General features: G+C 56.0%; 3 protein-coding genes across 19 annotated transcripts in view; 2 read left to right on the forward strand and 1 right to left on the reverse strand.

The window, feature by feature from the left end:
• Positions 1–3,480, reverse strand: part of RNH1 (ribonuclease/angiogenin inhibitor 1) — a 14,285-nt gene extending 10,805 nt beyond the window's left edge. The window contains exon 1 of one of the 2 annotated variants that reach the window (XM_078057547.1): positions 3,369–3,480. The gene's annotated coding sequence lies outside the window, so the exon portion shown is untranslated. Of the gene's footprint in view, positions 1–2,967; positions 3,019–3,368 lie in introns of those variants that run through there. The other variant, XM_078057548.1, reaches the window with a different exon arrangement.
• Positions 3,147–24,726, forward strand: LOC118530283 (USP6 N-terminal-like protein). Of its 15 annotated transcripts, none has more exons than XM_078057560.1 (11): positions 3,147–3,327; positions 5,216–5,292; positions 13,608–13,722; positions 13,990–14,219; positions 14,524–14,593; positions 15,289–15,374; positions 16,547–16,586; positions 16,874–16,954; positions 17,276–17,383; positions 17,773–17,882; positions 19,313–20,361. In XM_078057560.1, exons 5-11 carry the CDS (start codon positions 14,528–14,530, stop codon positions 19,614–19,616), a joined length of 795 nt encoding a protein of 264 aa, XP_077913686.1. In that variant the 5' UTR covers positions 3,147–3,327; positions 5,216–5,292; positions 13,608–13,722; positions 13,990–14,219; positions 14,524–14,527; the 3' UTR covers positions 19,617–20,361. The 15 variants fall into 15 exon arrangements, 13 of the variants coding, with proteins under 13 accessions (XP_077913686.1, XP_077913679.1, XP_077913680.1 ...); XM_078057553.1 differs by lacking the exon at positions 15,289–15,374 and adding an exon at positions 15,428–15,633; XM_078057554.1 differs by lacking the exon at positions 15,289–15,374 and adding an exon at positions 15,428–15,633 and having other exon boundaries at positions 14,013–14,219.
• On the forward strand, positions 21,657–24,726 carry LOC118530284 (USP6 N-terminal-like protein). 2 transcript variants are annotated; one of them, XM_036083653.2, is made up of 4 exons: positions 21,657–21,839; positions 22,069–22,134; positions 22,461–22,560; positions 22,824–24,726. In XM_036083653.2, exons 1-4 carry the CDS (start codon positions 21,657–21,659, stop codon positions 22,946–22,948), a joined length of 474 nt encoding a protein of 157 aa, XP_035939546.1. In that variant the 3' UTR covers positions 22,949–24,726. The 2 variants fall into 2 exon arrangements, with proteins under 2 accessions (XP_035939546.1, XP_077913691.1); XM_078057565.1 differs by having other exon boundaries at positions 22,485–22,560.
• Positions 24,727–24,906: the final 180 nt, after the last annotated feature.

Here is a 24,906-nt window from a genome sequence, read left to right on the forward strand (position 1 = left end):
GTAATCCTTGTGACCACCAGAGGGCAGCACAGTAGGGGTGGGGGATGAGGGGCTGGGGGGGAGTAGGTTCTTTGGGGAAATTAAGTGAGGGTTATTCAATTTGGGGAGAATATTTGGCTGGGCCAGTCCTTGCTTGGGTGGCTTGCTGGGCACCAATGGACAAGGGTCTGGGCCACCAGCACGGGGCCAAGGGTCCCAAAGAACCCCGTGGATTGAGAGACGCGGGCCAAGGCAGAGGCAACCACCCCGTAAGCTCCCTCAGCAGCTCAAGTGGTCAGGTTGACCAGTGATCAAGTGAAGGCAGTGAGCAGCTCTCTTCCACCTGGATGCAGGAAAATGAGGGTGGGGCTGGGTTTCTGGCAGAAGCTACTGAAGCCTGAGGGTGGTTGAGAATGAAGCAGAGGGGTGAGGGTGGAGAGCTCCAACCAACTTTCACAGGATTTGTCTTCTTCAGGTAAACACCCAGAAACAGAACTGCTGGATTGTAGCTCCATACAGTTTTCCACCGTGGCTGCACCAATCTTCATCCCCACCAACAGTGCATAAGGGTTCCCTTTGCTCCACATCCACACCAACACGTGTTGTCTGTCGTGTTGATTTTAGCCATCCTGACAGGTGTGAGGTGATGACTCATTGTGGTTTTGATTTGTATTTCCCTGATTATGAGTGATGATTAGCATCTTTTCATGTGTCTGTTGGACATCTGTATGTCTTTGGAGAAATGTCTGTTCAGGTCCTTTGCCCATTTTTTTTCAACTTTTAAAAGATTTATTGGGGCACCTGGGTGGCTCAGTAGTTAAGCGTCTGCCTTCGGCTAAGGTCATGATCCCAGGGTCCTGGGATCAAGGCCCGCATTGGGCTCCTTGCTCAGCGGGAAGCATGCTTCTCCCTCTCCCACTCCCCCTGCTTGTGTTCCCTCTCTCACTGTCTGTCAAATAAATAAAATCTTTAAAAAAATATATTTTTATTTAGAGAGAGAAAGTGAACACAAGGACGTGGGTGGGGGTGGGGCAGACAGAATCTCAAGCAGACTCCACAACGAATGCAGAGCTTGATGTGGGGCTCGATCCCACAACTTAACCGACTCACCACCCAGGCACCCCTCCTCTACGCATTTTTAATGATTACTTGTTTTGGGTTTTTTGTTTTTTTGGAGTTGTGTTGTATGAGTTGCTTATATATTTCAGATATTAACCCCTTTTTAGGTATGTCATTTGCAAGTATCTTCTCCCATTCCATAGGTTGCCCTCTCATTTTGTTGATGGCTTCCTTTGCTGTTAAACATGATTTTTACCACATGAGCAGTATGTGCTCTTTATAGAAAAACCAGACGAGGGGCGCCTGGGTGACTCAGTCTTTAAGCGTCTGCCTTCGGCTCAGGCCATGATCCTGGGGTCCTGGGATCCAGGCCCGCATTGGGCTCCCTGCTCAGCAGGAAGCCTGCTTCTCCCTCTCCCACTCCCCCTGCTGTGTTCCCTCTCACTCTGTCAAATAAATAAACAAAATCTTAAAAAAAAAAAAAAAAAAAAAACCAGAAGATAGAAATAAAACGGAAAGCCCTAGCGTGCCCACCTTCCAGACACAAAGCTCTGACATCTGTGTATGTGCTCCTACTCCTCTGTACGCACAATACACATTTTTTAAAAAAATAAATATTAGGAATGGTAGGCAGAATAATGATCAAAGATGATTATGTCTGAATCCCTACCTTACATGGCAAAGGGGTCTTTGCAGATGTGACTAAGTTAAAGGTTTTGAGATGGGGAGATTGTCTTGAATTACTTGGGTATGCCCAAAGTAGTCATGAGGGTCCTTACAGAAGGGAGGCAAAAGGGTCAAAATCAGAGATGGGACAATGGAAGCAGAGGTTGGAGTGTCTGGGCTTTGAAGATGGAGGAAGGCAGTCTCCACAAGCTGGAAAAGGCTAAGAAGCAGATTCTCCCCTGGAAACTCTGGAAGGAACCAGGCCTATGGATACTTTAACTCCCTAATGCCCATTTCCCACTTCTGATCTCAAGAGAACTGTAAAATAAGAAATCTGTGACAGCGTGTTACAACGGCAGCAGGAAACTAATGCATTATGAGCTGCTGTATTTTTCGCCTCAGAATAGTTATGTATACAATGTACAATGAATATACAGGTATACTAATCAATACGTGACAGTCTAACTGTGTAAAACATTTATGTGTTTTTAAAGATTTTATTTATTTGACGGAGAGCGAGCACACAAGCAGGCGGAGCAGCAGGCAGAGGGAGAGGGACAAGCAGACTCCCCGCTGAGCAGGGAGCCCGATGCAGGACTCGATCCCAGGACCCTGAGCTGAAACCAAGAGTCAGATGCTTAACCCACTGAGCCACCCAGGCGCCCCACACAGTCTCATTTTTAATGGCCACATCGTGCAACTGTCTGAACATAGCCAGTTTACGCAACCAATTTCTATAGATTGACATTTAGACTGCTTTCAGATTTTTCAGGCTTTACAGAATATTCTCCCACGTGGTTATCTTCCTGGTACACCACCCAAGAGGGGGGCTTGCCTGGTTCTGAGGTCCTTCCAAGACACTGCCCACCTGCCGACCGGAAACGCTGCAAAGTCCACCAGCTTTGCCCACACTCCCGTGTCCCCATACCTGCGAGCCAGTTATGCCAGCCCAATAATGCAAAGTGCCTGGGCTCCCCTTTTAAATTTCAGCCAATTCCCCCCGAGGTGCTGTCCCATTTACGTTTCTGTCGTCCCCACGTGATTTGTCCATCCAGCTCTCCCCAGGGTTCTCGGGTGCCCAGACTCGGGCAGAGCTGCCGGGAGTGGAGATGGCCATGCCCAAGGCCCAGCATCCTGTGCGGTGACCCGGGAAAGTCCTCTCTGCCAGGGCTGTCCTCCCGGGGTGGGGGGGGCTGTTCTTTGGGGAATAACGGCCGAGGGTTACTCAACTTGGGGTAAAATGTCGGCTTAGCCAGCCCTTACTTGTGTACTTGCTGGGCGCCAAAAGACCAGGGGATCAGACCGAACCTCCAGAAGGTATGGGGAGAACCACCAAGACGCAGACCACGCAGGCGCGCACCCAGTGCCCCAGCGCAGGGACTCCCAGCATGCCCCGGGAAGCAGGCCGGCGGCAGGTGCGCACGCGCGAGGGCGCACTTGGACGCTCTGACGTCACCGGCACGCGCTGACTTCCAGCCCCGACGCGCTTCCCCCCCCCCCTCCCGCTGTACCCCGCTACCCCTACTCCTGCAGCCCGCTCTCCAGTGTCGCTTCAAGAGCGCGCGTTTATCCCGGGCAGCATGGCCGCAGGAGCGCCCGGCGCGCGTCCACAGGCGGGCGCCGGTAAGAGCGGACCCCAGGCACGGACCGCAGGAGTCACTGACCTCCAGACCACGGACTGGGAGAGGGAGGGCCCACGCCCGACAGGGGCGGGGCCTGGCGGGGCGCGGTCTTGCTGCCGCGTCAGGACGGGCGGTGGGGCGGGGCCTGGGCGTCGGGGGCGGGGCCTCGCGTGGGGCGGACGCAGGCTCTGCGGGGCGGGGGCCTGAGTGTTATGGGCGGGGCCTCGCTTCGGGAGCGGGGCCTCGCACGGGGCGGACGCACGCTCTCCCTGGCGGGACGTGGCGGCGGGGCGGAGCGGTGGTCCCGGCGCGGCCCTCCCAGTGTCCCGCCTGGCGTGTGTGCCTCGGACGTCCGGGCCAGGCGGTAACATTAACGTGACGGCGCTGGGGGCTCGGCTCGGCGACTTGGGGCGAAGTCTGGGGCTGGACATTCTGCACAGCGGTACTCTGCGGAGCACCGACTACTTGGTAGAGCTGGGCAGGGTACATAGGCAGGCACAAAGGTGAAAGTTACTCATTAAGGCAGCGTTCGTAATCAGTGGGCACTGGTTCATTTATCTCTCATTGTCAAAAACTTAATAATTCTGTGTCTCACTAAATGCATTCATTCAGTAAATACTTCTTGTGTAACGCCTTCGTGCCCGCTGTGTTGTAGGTGCTGAGGGTTCAGCACTGAGCCGAACAGGCAGAAATCCCTGGTGGGGGGAAGCCGGGGAGGGGGAGGCCGGGCCTGGGAGGAGGGACCGGAGCTGAGGGGCGTGGCCCGTGTCCCCCGAGTGAACAAGTGGCGCTCAGCCGAGGATGTGAAATGGAAAGCTGGGTACTGAGGAGGGGAAGAAAGGTACCTGTCCTCCAGGAGCGCCCGTTCCTGCTGCAGCAAAAGGGATGGGCGGGTGCTTCAGAAAGAAATGGCTTTTCCTGAGAACTTACTTCTTCAAGTGCTGAAGTTTTATTTTAACAACTTTAATAGAAATTGTTTAATTATACTGTTCACTTGCCGTGAATCATGGACTGTGATTAATTTTTCTAAAATTAATTTGCACACACTTTGGGAGACCTTCTGTGGGCCAGCACCACTGCAGGTGCCTGGGAGGAAGAAGGGGTAAGCCAGGCCGAGCTTGCAGCCTGGAGCCACGCAGAGGTCACTGGTACCCTCCGGGTATCACACAGCTGGGTTGTTCAGAGGAGGGAGAAGAAACCACCATCAACTGTTTTTGCTGAAATACAGTGATGCTCTTGTGGCATCTTAAAGTGTGCCTGCTGCCTGATGCGCCCAGTCTTGCTGTCCCTGTTTTAGTTCATTTCTTTGTGTTTATTTTTTTTTAAAGATTTTATTTATTTATTTGACAGAGAGAGAGCACAAGTAGAGAGGCAGGCAGAGGGAGAGGGAGAAGCAGGCTCTCCACTGAGCAGGGAGCCTGACGCAGGGCTCGTTCCCAGGACTCTGGAATCATGACCTGAGCCGAAGGCAGCCGCCTAACCGACTGAGCCACCCAGGCGCCCCTCATTTCTTTGTGTTTAATGGGAAATACTAGTCAAAGGCTGTTGGAATTGTGCCTAAAGTGAGTAAATGTCTGAGCACCGATTGGAAATGTTCTTACACAAATAAACATTATGAACTTTGGTACATAAACATTATGACTTATATTTTGGGTGCTTATCAACAAGTAAGTTGTGGGCTAGTCCCCAATTCTCAGAATTGACATTTTGGCAGATGAAGTTTGCAAGTAAGGGAACTACATGCCAGAGCTGATCGTTAGATTGTATTAAACTGCTCTTTTGGTGGTCTTTAAAGGAGATGGTTGAGCACAGGGCCTGGAACCAGCTGACCCGGGGTGACCTTTCCCTGTGATGACCAGCTTGGTCATTTTCTTTTTTTTTTTTTTTAGCTTGGTCATTTTCATCTGGACACTAGCACCACCCAATCCCTCCCTCTGGGCAGTGAGGATTCTCTGACATAATGCAGGTAAATGCTCACATGGGCCTCCAAATATTGTTTATGCAAGTGTATGCTGCAAAAACAAGGCACTTTGAGTTGGAATCTGAGTGTGAGGTTTAGAATTCATCACAGGACACCACAAGGGCTCCACTGGGCTGACTCTGGGACTGGCTTCCTTGCCTACCAAAAGAGTTACATTTTTTGGAAAGCTGCTAAAGTGGTCTACTTTCATTTTATTCTTTTCTATGCCATAATCTATTAGATTTGTTTCCTGAAATTCTTGATAAAGAGAACTATTTAAAACAAACGCTTCGCCCTGAGGCTGTTTGGTCCCCTTTGTGACATCCCATAGGGATGTGAGGACTTGTCTGCTGTGAGAATCAGTGAGGAACATGAGGGAAGGTGCTTGTCGACTTTGAGACACCCTATGAAGCCGAGCATGAAGGTTACCACCATACATGTGGCTGAACCCTCTCCCAGACAGTACGTGGGCCACAAGGCAGGCTGCATGGGATTCACAGGAACTTATGTCTTTATTTTGGAGCTCACCTGATTCTCCCAGTTATGTCTTTTTTTTTTTTTTTTTTTAAGATTTTATTTAATTATTTGTCAGAGAAAGAAGGAGACAGCATAAGCAGGGGGAGCTGCAGACAGAGGGAGAAGCAGGCTCCCTGCTGAGCAGGGAGCCGGATGTGGGGCTCAATCCCGGGACCCTGGGATCATGACCTGAGCCGAAGGCAGACGCTTAATGGCTGAGCCACCCAGGCGTCCCATCTTTATCTTTATTTTTAAACTTAGTTCAGCTGATGTGGGATTTGGGATTTTTGGTATATAGAAGTACTCCCCCCACCCAGTTTCACACTGTCCCCTCCCAGAGGGGACCACTCTTGCTCATTTCCAGTGTTCATTCTGTCTTCTCGATCCAGCCCCTTCCCACCTGCCCCATAGGCTTCAGTCCCCACCAAACTACATGTTTTCTGAAATAGCCTTTGGATTCGTTTTGCCTTTTCCTCAATGCCTGTTGCAGCATCCCAACATAGAGGGTCTCAGGAAACAGGAACGGAGGGGCCAAGGAGAGAAACCCCAGTATATGTTTGTGAGATGCTGCCCAGGTGTATCTTTGGGTGGAGTCCCTGTTCCTATTCTGCTTCTGTAAATATATTCCTTTAAAAAATATTTTGTTTATTGAAATGTAAGGTGCATACGGAAAATGCTCATAGTGAACATAGCACACTGGATTTTCCCCAACAACCCCTCAGGTGAAATAGAACCCATTTAGGATGGAGTAGCAAGTGTTTGAGGATTAGCTTGATTGGTGGCTGCTCTGAGTTTGTGTGAGTGGTTATGTAAGTGATAGTTTGTAACTTACACCAGAGATGACCAGATGGGTTTTGTCCTAAGGTTTGGAATGTAGAGTGCCCTCTAATTTATGGGCTAAGTTCTGTCATTTGGCAGGAGGAAGTTCACACGGGGGCAGGTGTAGGGGAACTTTTGCATACCCTTTTCAGGCTCAGGGTCCTGGGCACAAGTGAGAAGGATTTGGCTTTAAGTTGCTGGTTTCAGTCCTACAGTGAGGAAGCAGCCAGTCAAGGGAACAGCGTGTGCTTTGGGAGTCCTGTGTCCTGCGCTGGCACGGTGGTCTCGGCGCAGGGATGACGTTCTTTCCCCTCCTGCATGTAAACATTGCAAAGATTAGACATTCCTATAGGACCCCTGATCAGACACACCAGCCCGCCCACAGGAGCTGCTGAGGACCGCTGTGCACAGCTGCAGTCGTGGGCGCCAGAGGCCTCGGGCAGTTCCCTCGGTGAGGCCAGGGAAGCCACTTTGTGCAAGAGATACTGGAGCTCACACGGTATGGAGGAAAGCACGTGCAAAGGCACAGGGGTTTAAAAAACCCTCTTCTTATCTCTACTTCCACAGGCTCATTTTTGCCTGTTTTGGGGCTTTATATAAATGGAATTATATTGCATGTTACCGTCTTTGCTGAACAGTGAGTGACAGCCGTCCACTTCATTGTGAGCGGCCATGGTCTAGCTGCTGTCCCTGCTGTGTTTTCTACCACATGGATATACCATGTTTGACTTACCCAGTCCTTCTTGATGTACAGCTAAGTGTTTCCAAAACAGTAGGTTTGGGCTGTTACGGGTAGCAATGCTATGAACATGCATGTCCTTTGCCGAGTATATGTGAGCGTTTCTGTTGAATGTATACCTGGGAGGGTAGTTTGGGCACCAAGATTGTGGAGGCCTCTTAACGTGAGTTGGGAAATGTTGCCACATTTTCTGTCTTTTCAAAGCATTTGTGTAATATTGGTGCTAACTATTCCTTAAATGTTTTATAAAATCCATTAGTGAAGTCTTTGTTTTCTTCTGAAGAAGTTTTTTTTTTAAGATTTTTTTTCTATTTATTTATTTGAGAGAGAGAATGAGATAGAGAGAGCATGGGGGGGGGGAGGGTCAGAGGGAGAAGCAGACTCCCCGCCGAGCAGGGAGCCCGATGCGGGACTCGATCCTGGGACTCCAGGATCATGACCTGAGCCGAAGGCAGTCGCTTAACCAACTGAGCCACCCAGGCGCCCTCTGAAGAAGTTTCTACGTCATGGATTCTATTTCCTTAGTAGTTCTAGAACCATTCAGATTTTTCTATTTCTTTCCGTGATGGTTTTTGTAATACAAATGTGGGTCATGTCAGGTTTGTGAATCTTTGGTTAAAATCTACATCTTTGGGGCGCCTGGGTGGCTCAGCTGGTTAATCGTCTTCTTTCGGCTCAGGTTATGATCCCAGGGTCCTGGGATCGAGTCCTGCATCCGGCTCCCTGCTTAGCGGGGAGCCTTCTTCTCCCTCTCCCTCTGCCTCTCTCTCTTCAAATAAATAAAAATATAAAATCTACATCTTTGGTGGATTCTTTTGTCTTGTCAACTATTTTAAGAGAGGAATATTGACTCTCTAGCCACAGTTGTATTTCTCCTTTCAGTTATGTTAGGTTTGTGCTTTTCTATTTCTAGACTATGTCATGAGCCTCATCTTACCGTCCCAGCAAATGGACTCTTTATCTTTTTTTTTTTTTAAAGATTTTATTTATTTATTTTAGAGAGAGAGAGAGCACAAGAGAGGGGAGCAGGAGAGGGAGAAGCAGACTCCCTGCTGAGCAGGGAGCCCGATGCGGGACTCGATCCCGGGACTCCAGGATCATGACCTGAGCCGAAGGCAGTTGCTTAACCAACTGAGCCACCCAGGCGCCCCCATTTTTCTGATTTCTTATTGCACTTGCTTGAAGCATTGATGAGCTGTTCTACAGTGACTGGAACATTCCACCTGCCAGGCCAGAAAAGCCCTAAGAGCAACAGAATGCCTAGAAGACCACCCGCCATATGTCCCCTCCCCAAGCCAGGACCACACGCTGAACACGTACCGAGCCCCCAACCCAGGATCACACATCCCCAAGCCAGGACCACACGCTGAACACGTACCAATCCCCCCAACCCAGGATCACGTGCTCTCTGCCTGCTCTCTTGCACGTACCCCCTGAACTTCTTCCTGTAAAACTCTCAGGGTCTATCTTGACGCCAGAGAGGTTGGCTGTTCAGGCCCAAGCCTGCCACCTCCCCTGGCTGCTGGCATCCAAAATAAATCTCTCCCTCCCTCCCAAACCCTTGTGTCTTGAGTTTTTGGCTTCTCTTGCAATGCGTTTACCAAGTTTGTTCAACAATATTGGCAAACCTGGCCAGGAGCTGTGCCTTTGATTTGTCCAGCCCCGCAGGATTCCCCTGGACAGAGCAGTAGGCCACGGCAGCACACCCGAGCTTGCCCATTCCCTCCCTGCGTTAGCAGCTGTGATGGATGGCTGATGTGCATCTCTCGGGACGCTGGTTGGGAAGTCTGTTTTTGATAACACAGCCATGCCAGCTTCCTTTGGGGTAGTGCTTACGTGGTACGCTTTTTTCCATTCCCTTACTCTTAACATTCCTAGATTCTTTTATTTAAGGTGTTCTCTTATAAGTAGAATGTAGTTGACATTGGTTTTTTTTTTTTTTTTTTTTTTGACAATCTCTCTTTTCATTGGAAAATTTAGACTGTTTACATTTAATTTAATCATTGATATATTTTGGGCTCTTTATTTTTTCTGCCTATTCTGTTTCTGTTTTTCTCTTTTTTTTTTTCTTTTGCCATCTTCTGGATTTTTATTTTATTATTTTCTCTGGTTTGGTAGTTTTGCATTCTTTTAGTATTATTTTAGTAGTTACTCTAGAGATTATACATGTGTCTTTGACTTATTAAAGCTTAATATAAGTTTATACTTTAGCCACAACCTGGACAGTACAAGGACCTTTGTGAATAATAATCATTAATTAATAATAAATAATAATAAGTAAATATTTATAAATTATTATTAATTTATGTAGTCAGTATTCATTTAGAATTTTGTTGCTCTTCAATCCTGACATCTTCCTACTTCCATCTGGGGTTACTTTTTTTTTTTTTCTGCCTGAGGAACTCCTCTACTGTTTCATTTGGCATGAGTTTACTGGTGATAAATACTGCCAGTTTTTGCTTTTCTGAAAATTTCTTTGTGTTCCTCTATTTTTGAAGGATATTCTTTAGTGGGTATAGAATTATAGGTTGGGGGGCACCTGGATGGCTCAGTCACTGGGCATCTCCCACTCCCCCTGCTTGTGTTCCCTCTCTCGCATTCTCTCTGTCAAATAAATAAAATAAAATCTTTTAAAAAAATAAAAGAAAAATAAGAAAAAAGAATTATAGGTTGACAGTTATTTCTGTCAGTAGTCTGAAAATGAAGACAACTCCATTGTCTTCTGGCTTTTATACTTTCTGTCAGTCTTATTGTCATGCTCTGAAGACAGCATGTCTTCGTGGGTGCTTGAAAGAATTCCTCTTTATTTTCCATTAGCACTTTTCCTATATGTGCCTCAATGTGTTTTTCCTTGTATTTATCCTTCCTGATGCTCATAGTCCTTCTAGAATATGTAGCTTGATATCTTTCATCAGTTTGGGGATATTCTCAGCTCTCTTATTTCTTCAGATATTTTGGATGCCCCTTTCTCTTTCTTTTTTTTTAAGATTTTATTTATTTATTTGAGAGAGAGTGAGCGAGCAAGAGAGTGTGAACAGGGGGAGGGAAAGAAGGAGAGGGAGAAGCAGACTCCCTGCTGAGCAGAAAGCCCGATGCGGGGCTCGATCCCAGGACCCTGGGATTATGACCTGAGCAGAAGGCAGGAGCTTAACCGACTGAGCCACCCAGGCACCCCGCCCCCTTCTCTTTCTGATCTTCATTTAGGAATCCAATTAAATATATGCTCAACCTTTCCCCTCTATCCCACATGTCTCTTATACTCTTTACTAGACTTTATATCCTTTTGACTTTCTGTTTCAGTCTAGGTAATTTCTTTTGACCAGCCTTCTAGTTCACCAATTCTCTCTTTATCTGTATCGAATCTGTTGTCAACCACATCCACTGAATCCTTAAGTTTAGTTATTCTATTTTTCACTTTTGGAATTTCCATTTGTTTGTTTTTGATTTCACGTCTCCCCCTAACCGAATTAGTTAATCTTGTCTTCTGACAGTGTACTTAATTAAGAACATTAACTACAGTTATTTTAAAGTCCTTATCTGATAATGGCATTATCTGCATCTCTGTTGGGACATTTTTTATTTAAATGCAATTAATTAACATATAATGTATTATTGCTTTCAGAGGTTCAGGCCTGTGATTCATCAGTCTTACACAACACACAGCGCTCACCACAACACATACCCTCCCCAATGTCCATCACCCAGCCACCCCATGCCACCCCATGCCTCCCACCCCCCTCCACTCTAGCAACCCTCAGTTTGTTTCCTGAGATTAAGAATCTCTTATGGTTTGTCTCCCTCTCTGATTTCATCTTGTTTTATTTTTTCCCTCTCTTCCCCTATGGTCCTCTGTTTTGTTTCTTAGATTCCTCACATCAGTGAGATCATATGATAATTGTCTTTCTCTGATTGACTTATTTCGCTTAGCATAATACCCTCTTGTTCCATCCACGTCATTGCAAATGGCAAGATTTCATTTTTTTGATGGCTGCATAATATTCCATTGTATATATATACCGCATCTTCTTTACCCATTCATCTGTTGATGGACATCTAGGCTCTTTCCATAGTTTGGCTATTGTGGATATTGCTGCTATAAACATTGGGGTGCAGGTGCCCCTTCAGATCACTAGATTTGTATCTTTGGGGTAAATACCCAGTAGTGCAATTCCTGGGTCATGTGGTAGCTCTATTTTTAACCTTTTGAGGAACCTCCATACTGTTTTCCAGAGTGGCTGTACCAGCTTGCATTCCCATCAACAGTGTAGGAGTGTTCCCCTTTCTCCGCATCCTCACCAACATCTGTTGTTTCCTGAGTGGTTAATTAGCCATTCTGACCAGTGTGAGGTGGTATCTCATTGTGGTTTTCATTTGTATTTCCCTGATGCCAAGTGATGTTGAGCATTTTTCCTGTGTCTGTTGGCCATTTGGATGTCTTCTTTGGGGAAATGTCTGTTCATGTCTTCTGCTCATTTCTTGACTGGAGTATTTGTTGTTTGGGTGTTGAGTTTGATATGTTGTTTTTTTTTAAGATTTTATTTATTTGACAGAGAGAGACACAGTGAGAGGGAACACAAGCAGGGGGAGCAGGAGAGGGAGAAGCAGGCTTCCCGTGTAGCAGGGAGCCCGATGCAGGGCTCGATCCCAGGACCCTTGGATCATGACCTGAGCTGAAGGCAGATGCTTAACGACTGAGCCACCCAGGCACCCCGAGTTTGATATGATTTTTATAGATGTTTGATACTAGCCCTTTATCTGATAAGGCATTTGCAAATATCTTCTACCATTGTGTTGGTTGTCTTTTGGTTTTGTCAACTGTTTCCTTTGCTGTGGATCTCTTTTCTTTTTCTTGTCTGATTACTGCAGTTCGGACTTCCAGGACTGAGAGGGGACTTCCTTGTCTTGTTTGTGGTCTTAGGGGAAACGGTTTCAGGCCTTCATCACTGAGTATGAGATCAGCTGTGGGCTTTCATACATGGGCTTTATTCTGTTGATGTACGTTTCCTCAAAACCCACTATGCTTTTTATGTTCTATTTTGTCAAATGCTTTTTCTGTAACTGTTGAGATGATCATATGGTTTTTGTCCTTTGTTAATGTGATGGATCACATTGGTTGATTTGCCAGAGAGGAAGTGGGTAGGAGATGGGCAGAATAGATGAAGAATATTAAGAGCTATAAACTTCCAGTTATAAAATAAAAAAGTCACAGAAATTTAAAAAGTACATGGGCACCTGAGTGGCTCAGTCGGTTAAGCGTCTGCCTTCGGCTCAGGTCATGATCCCAGGGTCCTGGGATCGAGCCCCGCATCGGGCTCCCTGCTCGGCGGGAAGCCTGCTTCTCCCTCTCCCGCTCCCCCTGCTTGTGTTCCCTCTCTCACTATGTCTCTCTCTATCAAATAAATAAAATCTTAAAAAAAAAAAGAAACTTAAAAAGTACAGCATAGTGAATGGAGTCAATACTATTGTAATAACTTTTAATGGGGACAGATGGTGAGTACACTTCTCGTGGGGAGCACTGAGTAATGTACAGAATTGCTGAACCACTAAGTTGTAGTCCTGAAACTAATGTAACATTGTGTGTCGACTACAATAAATACTAAAGAATAGAGGTTTCTGACAGAAATCACGGTGGATCGTGAAAGGCAGTTATATAGCCATTACAAATATGAACGCACCTCTGTAGAGATGATAAAGATTTCTCAAATGTTCTTAAATGTTAATTTCTTAAAAGATTGATTTATTTATGAGAGAGAGTGTGCACACTCGCAGGTGTGAGCAGGGGGGAGGGGCAGAGGGAGAGGGAGAATCTGAAGCCGACTCCTCACCAAGCCCAAGCCCGGCAGAGGGCTTGTTCCCACGACCCCGAGATCTGACCTGAGCTGAAATCAAGACTCGGACATTGAACTGACTCAGCCACCCAGGAGCCCTTCAAATGTTCTGACGTGGACAACGCATGCTGTGAACCCTTGGGGGTGGGAGGACATTTGTGACGCACAGTCTGCCCAGAAGGGCGGGGTGCCGGGAGGACCTGAGCATGGGAGCTAAGGAGGGTGGGAGGGAGCCAAGCCTCCCCTTCCCACCGTGCGGGGTGCCAGGACCCTCCCCAGGAGCGTGACCTTCAGGGGGAAGGGCTCGGTGCTGACGGACCCCGCCGACGTGCACTGACGACGCGGGACCCCACTGGACGGAACGGTGGTGCCCCGGGGTTCCGCCGCTGCCTGGCACGCCCTGGGCTCTGTGTCCACAGGCAGTTGGATGTGCTCGCGCTCTCTGGCTCTGGCTCGGCCTCACTCACACGGACCCACTCGCCCCACGACCCCCGTGTAGGCAGGAGGTGCGGCTCCCACAGCGACAGGTCACAGGTGAGTGTGCGCTGCTCCCCGCTCCCTTCGGGCCGCTGTGGGGGCTCAGGCTCCGGAGGGGCGGCATGGCCTCCCGGGCAGTGGCCGAGGACACCGGATCCCCGGGCGCTGACCGTGAGCCGGCACGTGCGGCCCTTCCACAGCTCCGTGGGGGGAGGGCTGCCCCCCCTGCTGCCCGGGTCCTGGCCTCCTGGGCCAGGAGCCAGCAGGCCCCTCCCCAACAGGGACCACGAAGCCCCTCCTGCTCTCCCCTACACCCCTCCTCAGCCATTCACCATCCTGCCATCCAGGGAGGGAGTTTGTTCTCACTCTTGCTGGCAAAGTTGTTCATGAGGATGACGTCCAGCTCACTGCTTTTTGCCTATTGTCGCCTGTGCTTGTGGGATCTCACAGACACCTCTGAGCCCCGCAAGCCCGCAGGAACACTCGCTGGCTGGCCGTTCCAGCCAGCCGCGCGCTGCCGGCCCCGGGCTGGGGGACCCCACACCAAGCATCAGGTCAGCAGTTTCCCGGAGCCTCCCGGACCCCCCGTGAGCTCCTGGTAACGGGGTGCAGAGACCCTGTCATCTCGGTGTGAAGCGTGTCCGGGGACAGTGGCTGGGAAGGGAGTCTGGGGGTGGGAGTGCCACAGAGTGGGAGCCCACGTGGGATCCGCCAGCTCAACAAGTGTCCCCCCTCAGAGCTAGAGGGTTTCCTCCACACTTGGCTCAGACAGACTGGGGATAGGCCCCCAGGGAGCAGACCCCTTTGTTCTCTGGAGGTTTTCATGCAGGGTCCTATTTGGATGTTTTTGGTTTGCAGCACCATGAAAGAGGACCTAGAGACCCTGCTGGCCTTGGAACGGGCCAACATCATAGCCAATTACACTCAGGTGAGGCCCAGAGAGGGACCATCGACACTAGGAGCACCCACCGCAGGGGTGGGGCCCAGAGCCTGCAGGCACAGGGGAGGCCCAGGTGGGGCCCAGAGCCAAGGATGGGTCCGTCCAGCCCAGACAAGGCCCAGAGTCATCAGGAACAAGTGAGACCCGGGGGAGGGAGGCATCAGTAGCAGGCGAGGGTCCATCAGGGATCCTAGTCGTCAGTAGCCGATGAGGCCCAGGCGGGAACCCTAGTCATCAGTAGCCAATGAGACCCAGGCGGGGCTCATCGGCAGCAGGTGCACGGGAGGCCCAGGCGGGGCTCATCGGCAGCAGGTGCACGGGAGGCCCAGGCGGGGCTCATTGGCAGGCAGGAGCGGCTCTGGCCCAAAGGGAATCCTCAGCAGCAAGAGCAGTTATGTCCCAGGGGGGGTCAGAGCCAGAGTCCAGCAGAGGAGACCCAGGTGGGTATTGTTGCCCATAGGAGCGGGGCAAGCCGGTGGGGGTGGTGGGGATCATTGCTGGGAGAAGCAGGTGGGACTGTCAGGCTGCTCCCGTGGGGCAGACAGGTCCTGCCTCTCCTGCTGGGCCATTTTCAGCGGATCCTGGGCTCCCTGAGGATGCAGGGGAGGAGCCGTTCTGCTCCCTCCTTTCCCCCATGCCCCTGGCTCTGAGAGGACCCCCACCACGGGCCCCCTCTGTTTCAGGCACGCCCAGCAGGGTCTCCACGGGACCCATGGGAAGATGCTGAGCTCTCGCTGTGCAGGCTCACGGACCACCATGGCTTTCTGCAGTGAGTCACCGGGGCCCTCTTTCCTCCATCTCAAGGGGGGATTGCATTTGCAGGAACGCCTCTCTGGAGGCAGGACCCATCTCCCCAGCTCAGGGCCTCGACCCCTGGAGCCCTCTGAGGGGCAGAGTCTGGCCTGGGCTGGAGCTGAGAGACCCAGGAGGCAAACCCAGGAAGCGGGCAGGAATGGAGCTGGGCCTTGGAGGAGTGGCCTCCACGCCTGCTTCGGGGAGGCCCCGTGTCTGCCTCCTGCATTCAGACGGTGGGTCCAGTCAGTTTAGCAGGGGCTCCAGAGGGTGAGGGGCTCTGGGACACTGGCGTCCTTTCTGCAGGAGGGCAGTCTGATCTGGGGCGAGGGCGGAGGGGTGCTCCTGGGTGACACCACCAGGCCAGGGCCGCCACAGCTCCTGAAGGCTTCTGCAGGACGGCAGGAAGATGCCCGGGACAAGGCCAGGTCAGGGAGGGAGGGTGGGAAGCAGAGGGAGGGGCCGACCAGCCTGGGCAGGAGGAGGGAAGAGGAGGAAGAAGCTGCCCAGGGGTGGGAACGAGGGAGGGGGGACAGCACAGTGGCCTTGGGACCAGGGAAGGAGGCCGCTGGGCCGCTGGTTGCCACGAGACCTCGCCATGGCTGGGGAATCCATGTGTGGCCACCGGGCTGCTCCCGGGGCCTCAGTCCCTCCCCGCCCAGGGACAGTGGCTGTCTGGAGGGGTCAGGGGTGGGCCATGCTCAGGGCTCTGACGAGACAAGGGGTAGACATGGGCCAGAAGGACAGAAGTGACCGACAAGAGGGGTGGCGTCAGGGGACAGCAGGGGTGATGGCCAAGGTGAGGGAGAGGCAGGCTGGACGCTGAGCAGTCAGGCCCTGTGAAGGCATGGGGTCCTCAGTCGGGTGGGCCCAGGGGGCACCTGGCTGCCCTAACAGGTCTTGGGCTGGCGCATCCCAGGACTGGGGCAGTCACCTCGTGGGGGCTGCTCAGATGCCCCCACCCGGCCCACCTGCCGGCAACAGCCGTTCTCACAGCCCCAGGCAGGACGCTGCCCCGCTGTGCCCCAGGCACCTGGCAGCCCCTGCCCTCCCTGGGGTCAGCCCACCCCTCCTGGGGCTCCTGGGCCGAGCCTTGGGGCTGTGGGGCCGGGGGCCCGGTCCTCAGGCTCTGCTTCTCTTGCCTTCCAGGGAGAAGGAGATGCCCGGCCCCAGCCCCCACGAGGCAAAGGTACGAGCCTGTCCTGGGGCTCGGGCAGGACGTGCTGGGTGGGCATGGGGCCAGGGGACAGCAGACCCGGTACCCAAAGCAGTCCCAAGGGCTGTTTCACCAAATCCCCTGTCCCAGCACCCGACGTGCTGCCGGGGCCAAGCCTGAGCCCCAGAGCCGCGGTCAGCGGGAGCAGCCCTGTGCCCCTCGGGCTCTCTGAGTCTGTTCACATGAAGGCCCCTGGACGCTGCCCGGGCGCCAGTCTACACAGCGGGCGGCTCATCTGCTGCCCTCTTGTCTTGTTCCAGCAACTTCGCCAGGAGACCCGGAGAGCCGACAAGTGGGTGAAGATGCTGAGGAACTGGGAGCACTACTGGGTCAGCAAGAAGGTGGGGCGCTGCGTGCCCGCAGACGGCACTGTGTCCCGACGGGGGGGGTGCGTACAGCCCTCAGCCTCCCCCCAACCCCAGACCCCACGAGAGTCCCCCTGCCTGGGGAGAGTCTGCTGCCCGAGCCCAAGCCTCCCCAGGCCCAAGGAGGGCACCAGAGGGGCCGGCAGGTCAGGGCCACTGTCCCTCCTCCTTGTGGGAGACCCAGCCTCTCTGGAGATGCCATGGAGCTAAGACCAGAACCTTCTCGAGGCCTTGTGCTCCTGGGGATCACAGAGCCATCCCGGGCCTGGCTCAGCAGCGTTGCCTTCTGTCCCGTAGATGCATCGTCGGGTGTATAAAAGGGTCCCTCTGCAGGTGTGGGGTCAGGTGTGGACCCTCCTGCTTGATATCGAGAAGGTGAAGTCCACCAACCAAGGGGTCTACGAGGTAAGCCCTTCCAAACCCAGCAGAGCCATGGCCCTTGGGTGAGGCCTTGGTGGGAGCTTAGGGGAACGCGTGGGGGGAGGCAAGCTCAGGCCCCAGGCTGGTCTCAGTCCTGGAGGACGGGCCCCTGTGCGCGGGGTGGGGAGGAGCGTCAGGCTGACCATCGAGAGTCCCCTCCCCGCCCAGGGCTGCTGAGCTCCAGTCCTGACGCGGGCATCACGGGCACGATGGGCCCGTGTGCGGGGCCCCGGCCTCAGAGACAAAGGAGGAAGGTGGTTTCTGCAGGACACACTCATGGGGCGGCTAGCGGCGCTCCCTCTTTGGAGGGCAGCTGGGGACAGTTAGGCTCCCGTGTCCTGAAGCTGGCTCCTCCTTCCCGGTTCTGCCCACAGAAGATGAAGGAGCAGGCCCAGCTCTTCTCCAGGGACATCAGGCAAATTGACCTGGACGTGAACCGGACCTTCCGGAACCACGTCATGTTCCGGGACCACTATGGGGTCAGGTGAGGCTGCGGGACAAGCAGGGTCCGGGGGCCCCAGGGGACACTCTGGGGTTCAGGGGTGGCCCAGGGGGCTTCTGGGTGGGCAGGGCGGGCTCTCTGAGGAGAGGGGGACGTTGGCAGCAAACACAACCCGGCCGCATGGGAAATGTGCTTGGGATGACCCAGTGGCCCCCTCCCCGGGTCTGTGACAATGGGGAGGGCGCCGCGACGGGGCCTTGCGGCGTCCCTGTGTGAGCGGAACCCCCAAGGTTGGCGTGGAGCTGCTCGTGAGGAGCTGGCGACAGAGGGTGGAGGCCATGGGTGGGGGCACTGCGGGGCTAGGGGCCGGGCGGCACAGCCTCGGCTGGACGAGGACACACATGGATCGATGAGGGTCACACGGGCCAAAGGGACAGCCACTCTTGGTGTTTTTCTGCATGTATTTGCATTTGATGGTAGACAATTGACACTGTACAGATGAATGGTATGATGAACGCCCAGATGCCGTCCCCGCTGCAGCCCGGGGCCTGGGCCCACCAGCCGCGACCCCAGCAGCAGGTGTGTCCCAGCAAAGCCCAGACCTCGGGTCGACACTGTCTATAGTCATCTCCGTATGCGCCTTAGAAAACGGGGGTCCCCGGGGGAGGCGTGCCCCCCCACCAGCTCCAGCCTGCAAGGAATTAGTGCAGCTCCTCAGTGTGCGGACGGCGTTGGCGCCTCCCCGGCCCCCGTCGGGGTCTCGGGACGGTCTGTCCTCCTCAGGAGCCCGGGTTTGGTGTTGAGTCGCCGGGTGCGGGGGAGACCCTGACGATGCGGGGGCCCAGCGGGAGGGGGGAAGGCAGTGTGCGCCCGGACAGGTGGGGTGCAGCCGGATCGCCGCGGGAGAAGGAGCTCTGTGCGCGGCCGGCGGCTGGCGGTGTGCTTCAGGGCCCGGGGCCCCGGGGAGGCTGCCCTGGAGGCCGGGAAGGCCGGCGCTGAGGAGCCGCCAGGCAGGCGTGGACTGAGCCTTCCAGGGGACCGTCCCCAACCCGTCTCATGAGGAGACGCCGACGTTCCCCCACCGAGGGGGTGCCTTGTACCTCGGAACCTGGGTGGCCGCTGCGTCGGCCTTGGCCCTCAGAGTGCGGCTGGGTCACGGCTGACCTGTGACGCCTGGTCCAGGGCGAGCCAGCCTCTGGCAGCCTGATGCCCCCAGGCACCACCCCAAACCCCCATCCCCCTATGACTACTGCGCTGCGACCTCACACAGAAGGGCCCTGATGTGAGGGCGGGCCCTGCCCGGCGGCACACCTGGGCACAGGATCGTGAGGTTTCCATAAGGGCCTCTCGGTAAATAGTCTCCACTTCGGCCGATCTGCCCCCAACCTCGAAGCAGCCTGTTCCTTCCGTGCACTCGGGCGCAGCTGCATTCCCACGTGGGATTCCAGGTTCAACCCTTACCTGCATTACAGGGTGGTGGTAACGCATTCCGGGCAGTGGAAAACCAGAACGCCAGAGAAGGGGCAGGCCGTGGACACGGAGGAAGAGGCTGGTCAGCTGGGAGGAGTAGGCAGGAGAGGAATCGTGGACAAGCTGGAGTTTATCTCAATCACAAACTTGCCCTCTGCAAAGACACCATTCAGAGAGCAGGGAGGAAAGCTACAGAGCGGGAGAGAGATTTGGAATGGCACATCTAATGCGGGGCCCTTGCAGAGCGAGGACAAGCCGCTCTGTGATGGAACACATGACCCGGCGCACAGTGGACACAAGACCTGAACAGACACTTGAGCCAAGAAGATGCACACGCACACACACACACAATGTGCATTCATCCAGGGTGTGTCTGGGGACAGAGCTGAGCCTTCGTACCACCGCGAGACATCAGCGCCCGCCACACACCCCGGTCAGGAAGGCTGGGGGCACCCAGCGCTGGCGCCCAAGGGGGCAGCGGGAGCTGGGGTGCAGGGTCATGCAGCCACACTGGACGGCAGGCTGGCGGCTTCTTACAGAGCTGAGCAGAGCCTCACCATATGCCCCAAAGTGCTCACAGTTACTGACCCAACTGGTTCGAAATCTTTTATCCAAGTAAAACCTGCGTGAAGGTTCTGTGCACAATGACTCAACCTGGAAGCACCCAAGCTGCTCTTAGGTGAACAGACACTGGGATTCCAAAACAGGGAATACGCTTCAGGGACACACAGGACCGCGCTATGGACGCGCTGGATGCCATGGGAGCACCTGGGCTTCGTTTGGCTCGGGGAAGGAAGCCAGATCCTATGGTTGCATTCACAGCACCAGGAACAAGCCCCACCACGGGGAGGAGAGGCCTCAGGGGCTGGGGGCGCGGTGCAGGGGGAGCGCCTGGCCACCAAGGGGCCGTTCAGGGTGGGGCAGTGGCCCCAGGGCTGGAGGGGCGAGCTGGGGGCTCAGTGAAAACCCAGGAGCTGCCCATCCCACAGCGGGCGCTTTCCTGGAGGCAAACAGCAAACAGCAGAATGAAAATAAACTCCATCCCATGGTATGTCTGAGCTAGCTGCCGGTCATTGTGTGGAGACCTGACCCCATAGACACGTCAGCCCCCGAGCTGCCCTGAAGACCCAGGTCCGTGGGGCTGCGTTCTGCACCTGGCCGGCCTCGCTCAGACAGGAGCAACCCACCCTGCTCTCCCTTTCCTAGGCAGCAAGCCCTGTTCCATGTGCTCTCGGCGTATTCGGTCTACAACCCCGCGAGTCTCCCCGCTGCCAGGCCTGCTGCCCCGCGGGTGCCCTTTGTCCTGCGGATTCCTGACCAACCAGGACACGTAGCCAGGACTCCAGCTCCCATTGTCCCAGGGGCACGAGGGAGGGGCTTCGACTCTAGGACTGAGGCCGGGGCTGGGGTGCAGACCTGACTGCAGGGGGAGGGACGGCCCCTGAGTCCCTGAGCGCTGGGGCTGCCAGGTACTCTAGCGTGCATCGCTGTTGCCCTAAAACTCGGGTCTCGATCCTGAAGGGACCGAACTGGGAATCAGAACCTGAGCAGGGAGGGAGGTTCCCCTACCCTGACCTCCACCACGTCGAGGTGGCCACGTTCCATCGGAGTTGGCTCTTGCAGGAGGTGGGCTACTGCCAGGGCATGAGCCAGATCGTGGGGGTCCTGCTGATGTTCCTGTGCGAGGAGGTTGCATTCTGGGCGCTGGCTCAGCTGATGACCACGGAGAGGCACGCCATGCACGGTAGGGGCCGGCAGGGCGCCTGGATGGGACCTGGAGCTCAGGACGGGCCCCCCGCAGGGCAGCTCTAGCAGCGGGGCAGGCCAGGACCCCCACCCAGCCCGCCTCCCCGCCGACAAAGGGCACCGCCTCCCCGGGGGGCCTTCGGGGTCCTGTAGCCTGGCCACTGGCCCCACCATTTGCAGACCATTCTCTCATTCCCGCAGGTCTTGCAGCCTCCTGCCTGGCTGCCGGCCTGCCCCCCAGACCCCCTTCCAGCCCACGGCCAGACGAAGCCCAGGTGACAACATCTACCGCTCCCGTGGCCCCAGCCTGGATCCCAGCCCAGGAGATGGCCCTGCACGCCCCCGTCACCCTCCCCCTGGGCGGCACTCCCTGCCCCTCGGGGCTGGGGCCCCCCTTGCCCCTGTTGCCACCGCCACAGCAAAGGGTTGCCGGGTCAGCCAGGCCTGGTCCTCAGCCCGGGGCCCCCACCCAGCGGGGTCTCTGTGAGGAGGAGGGTTCTCTGCCCCTGCCCCCCAGGCCTGGCTGGCAGTCCTGCTGCCTGGGAAGAGCGGGGCCAGCCAGGGCTCGGGAGGGCTGTTCGCACACTCTGCAGTCAGGGTATGGGAGACGAGACCCCTGCCAGGACTCACCCCCCCACACCTGGTGCAGGAGAAAGCCCTGATGGTTGGGGGGCCTGGGGCCTTCTCAGGCTTCTTCATTCCAGGGCTCCCCAAACTGCTAAGGTTCCAGGCCCATCACAGCCTTATTATAGCACAAGAGCTGCGAAGCTAAAGAAGCACCTGGCAAGTAGAAGCTCCCCAGAGGCCCTGTCCCCATGGCCTGGGGCCGGGGTGGGGGGCGAGCAGAACCCTGCCAAAGTGGCCCTATCCTGTTCCTTCTCCTGCTGGGCCCAGGGGCGTCCTCAGGGCTGAGCAGGGCCTTGGCGAGTGTGTCCACCTGGCTCCATGGGGCCCTGGCCCAGGGGTTTGGGGCCGCTGGGTGGGTCCTGAGCACCTTCCACACTTCCGTCAGGACGAGGAACAGATGTGCACTGGCATTTACACCGCCAAGTGGTTCCTCCAGTGTTTCATCGACCAGGTAAGGCCACCCAAGCTGACCTGGTCCCTGCTCTGCTCCCTGCCCCTGGCCCCCGGGGAGGCCCCAGCTGAGCCTCATTGTCCAGGGCAGCCAGACCCAACCCGGAAGCCCGAAGGCTGAGGCTCGAAGCCCAGACCCATCCTGGAGAACCCAAGAGACCCCCTTGAGGTGGTTCCGGGGGACGGGCTATGTCCACCTCAGCTCCCCCTGGGAAAGTCAGGTCAGCCTGGGGAGTGGACAGGCCTTTGCCCCATTCCGCAGCCAGCCTGGAGTCCTCTAAGGGCCTGTGGCCCCCGAGGGTGGGGCAGAATCTGTGGCCCCCACAGACCCCCTTCTTGCTCACTCTGAAGCTCTGGGATGCCTACATCCTGGACGGGGAGCGGGTGCTCTCTGCCATGGCGTATACCATCCTCAAGATGCACAGCAGTGAGTGAGCCCGAGGGAGCCCAGGTGTGCCCGAGGAGGGGGGGCTGGCCCACTGCCCGGAGCGAGGTGCAGGCCTCGGTGGACAGAGGCCGGCAGGGGGCTGGGCGGGGCACCCCGGAGAGGAGCAGCCTGCATGGACCTCCCCCTGCCACAGGCAGCCCGTGGCGCTCCTGGGACAGCTGGACCCCAGCCACTGTCCCTGGGAGGCACCCTGGGGTGGCAGGGCGGGGTCCCTCTGGGTCTGACTCACACCCATTGCCCAGAACGCCTCCTGAAGCTGCCCCTGGAAGGTCTTCGGGAGTTTCTGCAGGACACCCTGGCCCAGCCCCGGGCCCTGGAGGATGAGGTGGTGCTCAGACACCTTCGATCCTCCATGGCCCAGCTCTGAAGGATAAGTGCGACCTGCCCCCTCCAGGTGGGCTCAGGGCCCCGTCCCCTCCCGATTCACCCTCCTGGGGCAGCACACAGGGGACAGAGCCCCCGGGGCTTTCCTCCTCATCTCTGTCCCTCTCCTCTTCTGCTCCAACCTTGGGGAACCCAGGCCGGGGTCGGGCGTCTGGGCGCTCACTGTAACGGCTGGGCATCAGCACCTGGAGGGCTGTTGTCAGGGGCAGGCCAGGGTGGACATGCAGGGAGCCACAAGCACACGCTGGGCCCCAGCCAGCTGGGGACAAACAGCCTGCTGGGGACGCTGACGCAGCCGGTCCTGAGGAGTTCCCCACGAAGCCCCTGGGCCTGGAGGAAGTGTCCCCGGCACCCAAGCCCCGCCTCCCTTCCTGCGTTGAGACGCTCCCCAGAGTGGACGGGCCGGCCTCCCCGGGCCCAGCCACCCAGCAGGAGCAGCCGGGACCCCTTCCCGGCCAGGCCATCCTCAAGGCCGAGGAGCCGCTGCAGGAGGGAACGTCCACAGAGCCCTCAGCTGCACCCCTGCAGCCAGGAGGGCCAAGGGCCCAGGTTCTGGCCCGGCTGCCCCCAGCCCAGGACCCCTTGCTGGCCCGGCTGTCCCCACAGCAATGGAATTCCCTCCCCAACCTCCCAGTGTACCAGGAGGGTGCAGGCAGGTGGCCCCCGGACGTGGGCTCGAAGCCACAGCACTGGGTCCCTTTCCGTTCAGCCCCTGCCTGGGCCACCCCAGTGGGCACACCACAGACCAGGCCCCAGAATGCCCCTGGGACTCTCGGGACGGGGTCCCCCCAGCCCAGGAAAGAGGAAGCTGTAGGGCCCAGGACACCCTTCCTGCCCTGTGGCCACTGCAGCTCATGCCCCTTTCGGGGGTGACCAGCACAGCCGAGACAAGAGCCAGGGCCGCGCTGAGCCACAGCCCCGAGGCCCCGCACCTGCCCGGGACTGTCCGACCTCCGCGTCCACAGGGCTGCTAGATGCTCCCTGGCCTCTGGAGCAGAGCGTGATGCTGAGCGTGGGGGCCCTGGGGCTCTAGGCAGCCAGCACCATGCCCCGCCTCAACACACTGGCCTGCCTGGACGGCGGCAGCCCCTCCAGGAGCACAAGTCCCTGAGCTGGGGGGACCTCAACTGGCCTGGCCCCAGGCCCTGGGGGGGGGCAGAGACGACACGAGCCCCCCCATGAACAAAATGAAGACGGATGGGATGGAGCCCCCCGTGGCCCTGGCCAGTGCTGGGTTATGGCCCAAGCCTGGGCGAGCCCTCTCAGAGCTGTGTGTGGCCCCCTGGGACCTGGGCATGCCCCACAGATCCACGTCTCCGACCTAGGGCAGCGCTGGGAACCACCGGCCACCCTAGCTAAGGCTCAGCAGGCGCAGGCCGGTGGGGCCCCCCTCCCCCTCCCCCACAGCAGGAGGCAGGTGCCACCAGAGGCTGGCTCTCCGGAGTCACCTGGCAGCAATGGGCAGAGGCCGAGGCCATGCAGACGTGCTGGGACCCTGCCCAGGAGCCCCAGGACTACAGCTCCAGCTCAGGTCGGCCGTCCTCAGCACCCGCCTCTTGGTGGCCCCGAACTCAGAAACTTGCCGCCCCCCGGAGTCAGCACAGGCTCCAAGGTGGGGGACACGAGCGCCCACGCCCCCCTGTGATTTCAGCCTTCCCCTAAAGGAGAAGCAAGTCTCCCTCCCCAGAGGAAGGCTTGCACCCTTGGTTCTGAGCCCGTTTGCTGCTGAAAGTTCAATAAAGTGTTGTGTTAAAACGCAAAGCCAGCCTGGTCCTGCGGCCCCAGAGCTGCGTGCAAGAGGCGCTAGACAGACCGCCAGACAGCACAGCGTGGCTGGGCCCAGGCCGCCTCACCAGCCCCGACAGGGGGCCCTGCAGAGGGGCCTCCGGGCAGACAAAGCTGAGGGTCCCAGGTGCCTTCCAATCTCGGCAGACGCCAGGG

Source organism: Halichoerus grypus, chromosome 11 (genome assembly GCF_964656455.1).
Source record: "Halichoerus grypus chromosome 11, mHalGry1.hap1.1, whole genome shotgun sequence".
NCBI lineage: Eukaryota > Metazoa > Chordata > Mammalia > Carnivora > Phocidae > Halichoerus > Halichoerus grypus.